At 38.4% G+C, this 11,917-nt stretch overlaps 1 protein-coding gene and 1 long non-coding RNA gene across 3 annotated transcripts; both read right to left on the bottom strand.

Annotated features, from left to right (window-relative positions):
• Positions 1–6: 6 nt before the first annotated feature.
• LOC126985742 (phospholipid phosphatase 5-like) lies at positions 7–11,024 on the bottom strand. Of its 2 annotated transcripts, none has more exons than XM_050840984.1 (6): positions 10,903–11,024; positions 7,157–7,262; positions 6,498–6,645; positions 5,365–5,511; positions 3,520–3,687; positions 7–3,106 (listed from the first exon to the last, which is right to left on the bottom strand). In XM_050840984.1, the coding sequence occupies exons 1-6, from the start codon at positions 10,977–10,979 to the stop codon at positions 2,886–2,888; spliced, it is 867 nt and encodes a 288-aa protein (XP_050696941.1). In that variant the 5' UTR covers positions 10,980–11,024; the 3' UTR covers positions 7–2,885. The 2 variants fall into 2 exon arrangements, with proteins under 2 accessions (XP_050696941.1, XP_050696942.1); XM_050840985.1 differs by lacking the exon at positions 10,903–11,024 and adding an exon at positions 7,539–7,564.
• Positions 4,640–5,357, bottom strand: LOC126985745 (uncharacterized). Its single transcript, XR_007739001.1, has 2 exons — positions 5,104–5,357; positions 4,640–4,946 (listed from the first exon to the last, which is right to left on the bottom strand). It is a non-coding gene; the product is annotated as an uncharacterized LOC126985745 (long non-coding RNA).
• Positions 11,025–11,917: the final 893 nt, after the last annotated feature.

The following is an 11,917-nucleotide window of genomic DNA, read 5'->3' on the forward strand; positions in this document are numbered from 1 at the left end:
AGCCGGCACGTGGTAATGTATTTATTCACCGGACATGGAGTGGAAAATAATGGTCGATGGACTGTACCTTCTTCAGCTCGGTCCTCTCGAACACAAGTGTTGCATCACTATTTCGTAAGATCACCAGCATTGCATGGAATAGTAAAAGTCATAAATATTCAGAAAACTATGCAATAAAAAAAAATATCAACTATGGACCTCAGTCCCGTATGGAATGAAGGAAACATGTCTGGAATGGAGGAGGTTATGGAACACGGAATGACTGAAGCGCCTTGTACGAACACTGGAGTGGAGGAAGACGAGAACACACGTGGCAGGAGGGTGGCTGTGTGGAGGCCTGGAGGAGCAGGGACAACACCACCAGGCATGAAGGACAAACACCTCAACACACAGGTAAGGTGTCAGCAGTTCATTCCTAAATTACCTGTTCCTGCCAGGCCACACACTCACAATTATTATATTTCTTACAAGAATTACAACCCAATTTAAACGTTGCACTCACATTGAAATTGTTATAAATAAATACTGTAATGGGGTTTTGTCCTGTTATACAAAGAACAGAAGAAGTTACTGTATTTATAAAACACTCAGATCCCCTTTTGTAAATATATGATTAGAAAAAATATATATCACTACTACATTATAATGTGTACTACTAACCTCTTGACAATGCTTTAGTGTGTGTGTGTGTGTGTGTGTGTGTGTGAGATTAATCCAAAGTTCAATACACAGGGTGGATGAGTGGATGGCTGTGTACTTATCGCATTATCAGTTATTAATACAAATGGTTACTGCTTATGCCACACTAACAGATATGAATTTTCACAAAGTATTCCTTCACCCAAGCATAAATTCATACAAAGGATTACTTGCATTACATTAATACACTTGAATTCTACTTTTCTAGGGGCTGAATATATTCCTCCTTCAAACACATAGCTTTTGGGGAAGGATGATTGACGTTTACATGAGATGATGTGGTATACACTATTTATAACAGTACTTTTCTTTAGAGCATTAAACAGTTTACATAAATGTCTTGTAGTATTTTAAAAATTTCAAGCTTCATATTTCAAACCACAGCTCTTACTATAAGCTTGAAATACCTTGACCTTATAACCTGTCTCTCATTTGAAGACCTTTTTCTTTAGTGCATTAAACAAAAATTTACATGAAAATCTTCTACTACCTCATGCCAAGGTCTTATACAGCACTTCTTTATTGTGTTCAATGATAATTTTAAAGTCTTCCCTTAATTTGAATGTCCAGGCTTCACATTTATAAGTTCAGTTATTATGAACTTTAGAATACCTTGACAGTTATAACATTTCTCTCACATGAAAGCCTTACAGAATACTTTTGTTCGATGCATGAAAGTGTAGAGTGAATTATGATACTTTTCACTTGCAGTCTTTACATTTGTATCTGCAGCTCATAAACCTAAGAATACCTTGACATAAATAACCTTTCATTCATATAAAGATTATATGTACACAAAACTTTTCCCTAGTCTATGAAACCATGAATGTTTAGTAATACTATACAGTATTGGGACATCATGTTAGTAGCCACAGCTCTTGTTGTGAAGTTAAAGAATACCTTGAAAGGATTGTACCTTTCATATGAACACCATAAATAATACTCTTGTGTATTAATCTATAATCATTGATAATATATAAAAAAAATAGCTGACATATATAACAGCAGGTCTTATTGTGAGCTTTAAAATACCTTGACAATAACCATTCATTAAACTTGAAAAATTTATATAAAACCTTTTTTGTATATAAAACTGTTTTGCAGCACTTAAACAAATCCACATTTATAACAGTAGCTCCTATCAAGACTTTAGAATACCTAAACAACAATAACCTTCCATTCAATTGAAGCCTTTAGCTAAAACTTTTCTTTAACTTATAAGATTTAAATATCCAAAGATCGTATTATTTTTCTTCTGACAACTATTAATATAAAAAGTTTTCTACAGTGTATAATATTTAAATTGTATCCAAAACTCACTGACTAGTCTCTCTGTAAGCAAGAGCAGAGTGGAAAAAAGTACAACCAATGAAGTCACAAGCACACGCACACAATAGCATGGAGTGTATAATAATGACGAGAATCACCTCCACTTTTCATAAGCGGTAAAAGTAACGCAACACTTTTCTCACAATACTGAGCAACAGAGAAAGCAAAAAAATACTATCAGATAAGTAATAAATAAATAAATGCACATATATATTTGAAAAAAATATAATGATAATAATAATAATACATAATATATCGACAACTTGAGGACACTAATGAAAAGAGAGAGAAATGTGAACACTATCATAAAAGTGATGAGTAAGTAAACAATGATAATACTAATAATGGTGATAATGATGATGATGACAACCTGATAGTATTACTTAAGAAAAAAAGGAAAATTGAGAAAAATAGGCAGACAGGCAAAAAGGGAATAGGACAGTAAAAAAAAAATAGGGAGAAAAAAATAAAATTAAGTTAACAGGTAAGATGGAAACTGGACACTATCAAGAGAGAAAGAGAGAAAAAGGGAGGAATTAGATTGGCAAGTGAGAAGGGAATTGCACACTATCAAAAGAGAAAGAGAGAAAAAAGAGAAAATTAGAGGGAATTCGCACTATCAAAAGAGAAAGAGAGAAGAAGGGGAAAATTAGAGGGAATTGCACACTACCAAAAGAGAGAGAAAAAGGAGAAAATTAGAGGGAATTACACACTAACAAAAGAGAAAGAGAGAAAAAGGAGAAATTTAGATTGGCAGGTGAGAGTAAAGAGTAAGCGAAGTAAAAGAGAAAAAAAAAAAGAATAATATTACGTCGACAACTGAGGAGGGAGGGAATCATGTCGGCAAGTGGACAGGCTTACATCCACTTAACTTGTTCCTCCATCGGTGATTCGGGGTCAATGAACTGGGAGGGGGTCAAGGTACCTTTGCTTCCTGTGCCGTTGAGGGACTTGGGCGTGAGGACCGAGGGCACCATGAGGTAGGAGAGGTGGCAGTGGGGTGAGGTGAGGCGCGGGTAGTACTGGCGGTAACACAGGTATGAGATGAACAGACCCATAACGGACCCCACCAGCACATCTGTGGAGGGACCGAGGGGAAGGTTAGGTTAGGTTAGGTTAGGTTGGGATGATTCAGTTGGGTTAGGTTGGGAATGAATTAAAAGATGTGGAGGGAAAGAGTGTATGGAACTTTAACCCGTCCGCTGCGATTGGCATGGATTTGGCCTTCACTGGTAGCCTGGTAACATGTACTCCCAGGTCTTTCTCTGCCTCTGTGGTGGATAGTGGAGTGTTTCCCATGTGGTATTGGTATGCTGGATAGCCCCTCCCAAGGTGCATGACTTTACATTTTTCTTCGTTGAATTGTAGCAGCCACTTTTCTTCCATTCCTGTAGCTTGGTGAGGTCTTCTTATAGGAAATCCACAGTCATAGGGTTAAATTATCAATCATCATTCTACCACCACGTAACCTAACCCTGCCTAACCTCTTACCCTGCCAGTGGTGGTGGTAGTCGGTGGTGCGGGAGAGGGCCACCATCAGGGCTACGACCAGGGGGATGAGGCCCACCACCAGTCTCCACCCATGTCCCCGCCTCGGTCCAAACACACCCAGCTTGCCGCACGTCCAGAGACTCAGGAACCCAAGGCTACAGAAGGAGACTGGACGAGGAAAATACATAAGGTGAGAGTTTATTTATTATTGTCATTTATTTATTTATTTATTTATTGTTGATAGGTGAAGTTCCTGTTTAGTATCATATTATATTTGTATGAAAGTCGCTTCAAGGTAGAAATTGATTCACATGAAATTATAATACTATGCTTGATTAAAGAATGACTTTATGCCCTCACTAAAAGAAAAGTAGTAGTAGTAGTAGTAGTAGTAGTAGTAGTAGTGGAAGTAGGGGGAGGAGGAAAAAGGAAGAAAGGAGAGGAGAAAAAGTAAAGAGGGAAAGGGAAAAAGAAGAGAAGGAAGGAGAGTATGAAGAGAGAAAGTGAAGGAGGTAAAGAGGGAAGGGAGAGAGGAAGGATAAAGAGGGTGGGAATGAAAGAAAGAACAAAAAAGGAAAAAGGAGAAAAGGAAGGAGAGTATGAAGAGAGAAAGGGAAGGAGGAAGAGAGAGAGGAGGGATAAAGAGGGGGAGAATGAAGGAAAGAACAGGAGAAGCAGTAATAACCCCTTTAAGAAAATAGCCTGAAACCTCATCAATGGTAAACAACGGTAAACTTAAAATCACATACAAAATTCACTTACAAAAACCCTAATTCCATACATATAAACCTGAAACAGAATAGACAACAAGCGAAAAATTGGTGCTGTATGCATATTTAAACTCAATTTATCTTTATACACAGGAAAAATAATGCAATCAGATATACAAGGATGCAGATACGTATATACAAAAGTCATAGTGTAGCGGAAAACAAACACGCAAACACACAACAAAGATAAAAACAACAGCAGAATGGTAACTTCTAACTTCTCTCCCTTCAAAGTTCATTCCTGCCCCTCCTTCCTATCTTTCTTTATTCCTTCTCACTTTTTTTCTCCCTCTTTACCCACTTCAATTTTTCGTTTCTTACCCTCCTTTCTCAACATCTTTTCTTATTTCCTCTTTAACCCGGTAGCAGCAGGGATCATGTTTGTTAATGGTCCCTCTAAATGAGAAAAATGAGAAAAAATCATCACTCACACAAACCATTTCATAATATATATCAAAGCATTTGTGATCAGTTTATGCATCATCTATTTTTGGGGGTTTATATCATGGCACAAATTTGGCCCGTCGCTGCTACACGGTAAAACCACAAATTTGGCCCCTCGCTGCTACCGGGTTAAACTTTACAAATGTCCCTCCTTATTTTTTCCCTTTGATCTCCTCTCATTCAATCTCTATCCCCTTCCTTTCCTTTCCTTACCTGCCTTCACTAATCTATCTTCTCCGCTGTCCCTCCTCCCTATTTACCTCTTCTTCCCCTCTTACCCTCCTTTCTTTAAACTTTACAAATGTCCCTCGATTTTTTCCCTTTCATCTCCTCTCATTCAATCTCTATCCCCTTCCTTTCCTATCCTTACCTGCCTTCACTAATCTAACTTCTCTGCTGTCCCTCCTCCCTACCTACCTCTTCTTCTTCTCCTCTTACCCTCCTTTCTTTAAACTTTACAAATATCCCTCGATTTTTTCCCTTTGATCTCCTCTCATTCAATCTCTATCCCCTTCCTTTCCTATCCTTACGTACTTGCCTTCACTAATCTAACTTCTCTCCTCTCCCTCCTCCCTGCCTACCTCTTCTTCTTCTCCCCTTACCCTCCCCCTCCTCCCTCCCCAGTACTCACATGAGGAGTGGCCACTGGGGAAGCTCTTGCGGCCCTCCTCGATGGTGACCTGCTCCCCAGTGCAGGCGGCCCCGATATCCACCACCCCATCCAGGTCAGGTCGCCCATCAGGGAAACACCGGTAGAAGAAGTCTGGGCGCGGCCGACCTGTTCATAGGGGTGTGGAGGGGGTGAAGGAGGAGAGAGAGGGGAAAAGGAGAGGAGTGGATGTTTTATGAGGATGAGTTAGTGTGTGTGTGTGTGTGTGTGTGTGTGTGTGTGTGTGTGTGTGTGTTATGACAGGGACAGAGGAGAACGTAGAAGGAAAAGAGAGAAAAGACAGAAAAGTAAGTAAGGAAAGGAAGGGAAGATGTTAGGAGGAGGAGGAGGAGGAGAGGTGAGGCAGAAGGGGACGCGGGAAGAAAAGGAGTGTGTAGTTTGAAGGATGAAGAGAAAAAGGAGGCATAGAATAAAAATTGATAAGTAGGGAAAGTAAGAAAAGTGAGAGATAGTAAAAGGTGAAAGCAGAGAAAAAAAATACAAGCTTATATGCAGTTTTTAATATATACAGAAACGTAAAAAATAATGTGGTTTTACGTGACAATTCAAGCTATTTCTTTTTGTTTTTAAGAGCTTTATGTAATCTATTTTTATTCTGCTCAAGGGCACAAAAAAAGGAAACAATAATAAAAAAAAAGCCCGCTACTCGCTGCTAATAAAAAGAATCCAAAGAGGTGGCCGAAAGAGAGGTCAATTTCGGGAGGAGAGGTGTCCATTTATTTTATCCATTTATTTCTTTATATTCTCCCAAGCAGTTATTAATATTTTGCAGTTTGTAGTTTATCTTTTACATATTTTGATGATACTGTAAGACGATGAAAGAGAAAGAAATCCAGAAAAGAGAATCAAAGTCATAACACAAGATGCAAAAAACACACACACAAAACAAATTGCTTCAATGTATCGTTTAGCGTATTTACAAGTTCAGAGTTTCATTACCTATTCAAGCTTATTCACCATGCATCTTCAGCTAAGCATCCTTCCTTTCTCATACACTCTCTTCCTTTCTCACACACTCCCTTCCTCTTTCACACATTCCCTCCCTTCCTCTCTCTCACACATACACTCCCTTCCTCATACACACACTCCCTTACCGACAAAGAGCTTGATGATGTCCGTGATGACGCCGTTGAGGCCGAGAGCGAGGGAGAAGGACAGTAGACCCTGGCCCAGCTCTGTCTTGTCACGCTTCACCAAAAAGTAGATCAGCATAATGACCGTTGGCACCACAAACACCAGCGGCTGAGGAGAAGGGACGGATGAGTGGAAGGGATTGAGGGAGTTGTGTGTATTTACCTAGTTGTGAAATACAGGAAAAGAGCCATACTAGGTTCGTGCTGTCCCGTCCCCATAACGCTTATTATCCAGTTTGGCTTTAAATTCATGAATCGTTTTTGCACACACAGTCTCCTCGTCAAGTTTGTTCCATGTTGTTATGCTTCTGTATGGAAAACTGTATTTCTTGATGTCTCTCCTACAGTCGCTCTTCTTCAGTTTCTTACTATTCCCTCTTGTCACCCTCCTATCATGTACCACTAAGTCTTTCCTGTCCAATTTCTGTGTGTGTGTGTGTGTGATCATTTTAGTTGCAATTCTCTGTATCCTTTCCAGCTTTCTGATATCCTTCTTTTTGTGAGGCGACCACACAGCTGCAGCATATTCAAGTTTTGGTCTTATCATTGTTATTATTTTCTTCATCATTTCTTTGTCCATAAAATGTGTGTGTGTGTTTGTGTGTATGTGCGTTCCTCACCCACAATATGCCGTTGGGGACGTAGGATGGGGTGCGTGGGTTCTTGTACAGCCATAGCTCATCCCGGTGAATCTTGCGGACAAACGGTGATGTGTTCTCCAGCTCCCTGTGGACGGCAAAGGGAGGGGATTAGACTCTGTTCGGAAAGGAGACATTTTTTTTTTTTTTCAGAAGAGGGCAAAAACAAAAAGAAAACAAAGAAAGCCTGTTCAGCACTCCTCCTATAAGAGCAAATATTAAAGAGCAGCCAAAAGAGAAAGTTGGAAAATTTTGTTCAGTAGCGCAACATCTGTGGTCATATGCTGGAGAGAGACAGGAGGGGAAGGAATTATAGGAGAAGGGAACAGATCTCAGGAGACGGGACACAACCCCCAATTAATACCTGGTACCCATTCACTGCTGGGTGGACAAGGGCGTAGAGTATCGGTAAAGCCGCCCAAATTTTTCCACTCCACCCGGGAATCGAGCAGCCAACAGAGAGATCAATTCCTCTTTCTTTTTCTTTAGTACACTTCTTTCCCAAACCCTGTCTCCCTCTCCCTCTCTCTTTCTTTTATTCATATTCAGCAAGTATTCCTTTCTCTATGATTTGTTAAAATTAAAATATCTCTTAGGTTTAGGGAAAGACAGAAAAATAACAGTACTGAAGCCTATTTCCTTAATAACATTCATTACATTCAATAACGGAAATATAAAAAAATACACAAGATAAAGTAGATAAGGAAGAAAGAAAAATAATGCCAAGAATGTTGTAGCCATAAAAATACACTAGATAAAATAGATAAGGAAGAAATATATAAAAAAATGGCAAGAATGTTGTGGCCATAAAAATACACAAGATAAAATAGATAAGCAAGAAAAAATCATTGCCAAGAATGTTGTAGCCATAAAAATACACTAGATAAAATAGATAAGGAAGAAATATATATAAAAAAAATGCCAAGATTGTTGTAGCTGTAAATATTGTCCATTACATTACTTACTGAAAAAAAAGGTATAAATATATAAAAAAATAAATCCATCTAATTGCCTCATCAACATCAATTTACTTTTTACTTTTGTGGGAGCGGCGAGTAGCGGGCTTTTTTTTTTGTACTTTTTTGTTGCCCTTGAGCCGTATCCTTTGACGTAAAAAAGAAAAAAAAAAAAAATATCAGTCGTAATTCATGAGATCCAAGTAGCGAAAAAATTGTCCTAAATCACTCTATTAAGGGACCAATTTATTTTCAGCCTCATCATCCCACCTGGTCCTCCACATGTGTATTTACCTATCCTAATGATCCTATTTACCTTCCCTTCAAAAGTTATGGGTACAGGTGTGCTACTTGTCCCCTCACCTGCCTCGTTAAGGTTCAGGCAGGTGTGAAGGAAGGCAGGAGGGTGGGAAAAATATGTGGGCACTGAGAGGGAAGCTGCAAAGGGGATGATGGGAAGGTATGAGGATGGAGTGGTGTGTGGGTGTAGATGGGGTGTTGGGTGGGTATGGAAGGGGTGATGATGGGAAAGGTGTGAGGGAGATGGGTATGGAAGGTATGAGGATGGAGTGGTGTGTGAGTATGGATGGGGTGTTGGGTGGGTATGGAAGGGGTGATGATGGGAAAGGTGTGAGGGAGATGGGTATGGAAGGTATGAGGATGGGGTGGTGTGTGAGTATGGATGGGGTGTTGGGTGGGTATGGAAGGGGTGATGATGGGAAAGGTGTGAGGGAGATGGGTATGGATGGGGTGATGGAAGGGTACAGATGGGGTGAAGGAAATGGATATAGATGGGTGTGATGGGTAGGAATAGGTAGGTGATGGCAGGGAACGGAAATGCAGTGTACATGAACCTTTTTTTTTTTCTTTTTTTTTTTTACATCAAAGGGCAACAAAAAGATTAAAAAAAAAGCTCGCTACTCGCTGCTCCCACAATAGTAAAAAGTAAAGAGTAGCCAAAAAAAGAGATCAAGTAAATAAATAAATAAATGAAAAAAAAAAACCACAAACTGAATGGTTATATAATTGGGCAGAAAACCAACACATAGCAACATTCAGTAATTTTCACCTCCTTTTTTTTCTTCTTTTTAGGTGATTTTGTACTCTAAGTGAACCTGTCCTTTGGCATCTTCGGAAATGACTGGTTTTCAAGTTACGAGGAATTTCCAGACTAAGGTAAGCGTTAATCCTGACTGCATGATGTAAGCTTAGTACCTGTTGCCGCTAAATTAGTAAAACCTATCGACACAAAAATGGTAACCTCTCACCACTAATATTTTACAAACTATCACCACCAAAATAGTTTACAACCTATCACCATTGAACTAGTAACCTATCACTATTGAAATAGTAACCTAACCCTATTGAATTGGTATTGGCTCACTCATTGCAGTGGTGTGGTCAGTTGTCTCGGCACACATGAAGGTACGTTATCAGACACCCACCCGTAACCATGTAGAAAACCTGCCATTTATTTTTTTAACTAACGATATTACAAGAAATTTGACGGTACTGAGGTGAGGTTGCAAGTAGTGTGCCTTATTAAAAAATCATGGAGGGTTGGTTTTCTGAATATTAACCCCATTTCTCACTGTTTTAACCCATTTACCAAGATTGACAGACAGGATGATAATACATGACATATTCACCTTTCAATAGTATTAATAACAATGGCAATAACAGTTTCATGAGTGTGTGTAAACAATTAAAATGGGTATAGAATTACACCCAACTCAATTCCACACAAAATATAAACCTATCTTTACTCAATAAATTATCCATATATCAGAAAAAGAATAATTTGTGATTGAAACTATTAACAGAGTGATGATTGGCATGATAAAATCTACTGGAAAAATAATTTAAGTTAACCCCCTGAGTAAGATGGGTGTTATTCTGTAAAAATACCCTTCACACCAAGCATATGGTTAACAAGATAGTGAGACAATGGGAGCATATTTTAAATCGCCATATAAAAGGGAAGGAAACACGAAAAAAAAAAAAAAATAAGGGATAAATAACAAAAGAACAACACAAATAGGGGGAAAAAGGTGAAATAAAGAAGCACATTTTAAGGAAAGGGAAAATATGGAATTAAAATCTAGGAAGAAGGAAAAAGCGGATAACAATGAGGAAAGAAGAGGAAAAAAGGAAGAAAGAAGGGAGGAGAGGAAAGGAAAAAAAGAAATAAGGAGGAATAGACAGGGAAAGGAAAGGAAAAAATATGGAATGAAAATCTAGAAATAAGGAAAAAAATGGGTGACAAGGAGGAAAGAAGAGGAAAAAAGGAAGAAAAGAAGAAGGAGAGGAAAGGGAAAAAGAAACAAGGGGGAAATAAGGAGGAATAGAAAAGGAAATGAAAGGAAAATATGGAATAAAAATCTAGGAATAAGGAAAAACGGGTGACAGTGAGGAAAGAAGGGGAAAAAAGGAAGAAAGAAGGGGAGGAAAGGAAAGGGAAAGAGGAAAAAAAGGAAGGAGAGGAAAAGGAAAAGAGGAAAGGGAGAGGGAAAAAGGGCAGAGGAAAGGGAAAAGAGAAAAAAAGGAAGAAAGAAGGGAGGAGAGAAAAGGAAAAAAGAAACAAAGAGGGAAAACCAGGAGAAATAGAAAGGAAAAATCAGGAAACCAACCCCATATTGTCCCAGGTAGAAGCAGATTGAAGGGAAGAGAAACCCCATATTTCACACCCAATTTTAAGAGGAAAGGAGGGGAGGGGGGAGGGAAACAGGGCAACAGGAATAAAGCCGAATCATTAAAGTCTTCACCACTCACAGGAAAATCACAGAAAGTACCCCACGAGTCACTATTTCAAGGACAAATGTGGCATGCGTTTCAGCCCACCGCCACATCCTCCCTCACTCCCTGTCAACGTGTGATGAAAAAGACTTACAAGATACTCATTTTACTCATTATTTTGTCCACCTAGGCACTCTTAAAGCTGAATGTACCTTTAAATACGTTATGTTTTCACTATTATGGTATTTGAGTAGAGTTTGTTGTTGAATTTAAGGTTATTTACTTGAGTTACCGCTTAATTTCACTGCAATTCACTCATTTTACTCATTTTTTTGTCCACCTAGGCACTCCTTAAGCAATCTTTACCTTTAAATACTTTCTTTTTCACTATTATGGTATGTGAGTGGAGTTAGTTTTGTCTAAGTATTGAATTTAAGGTTTACATGAGTTACCGCTTAATTTCACTGCAATTCACTCATTTTACTCATTTTTTTGTCCACCTAGGCACTCTTAAAGCTGAATATACCTTTAAATACTCTCTTTGTTCACTATTATGATATTTGAGGTGAGTTAGTTGTTGAATTTAAGGTTATTTACTTGAGTTACCGTTTAATTTCACTGCAATTCACTCATTTTACTCATTTTTTTGTCCACCTAGGCACTCCTTAAGCAATCTTTACCTGTAAATACTTTCTTTTTCACTATTATGGTATGTGAGTGGAGTTAGTTTTGTCTAGGTATTGAATTTAAGGTTTACATGAGTTACCGCTTAATTTCACGGCAATTCACTTATTTTACTCATTTTTTGTCCACCTAGGCACTCTTAAAGCTAAATATACCTTTGTATACTCTCTTTGTTCACTATTATGATATCTGAGGTTAGTTAGTTGTTGAATTTAAGGTTATTTACTTGAGTTACGGTTTAATTTTACTGCAATTCACTCATTTTACTCATTTTTTGTCCACCTATTCACTCTTTAATCTGTACATATCTTTAAATACTTTCTTTTTCCACTATTATGGTTTGTGAGTGGAGTTAATTTTGTCTAGG

Source organism: Eriocheir sinensis, chromosome 60 (assembly GCF_024679095.1).
Source record: "Eriocheir sinensis breed Jianghai 21 chromosome 60, ASM2467909v1, whole genome shotgun sequence".
Lineage (NCBI taxonomy): Eukaryota > Metazoa > Arthropoda > Malacostraca > Decapoda > Varunidae > Eriocheir > Eriocheir sinensis.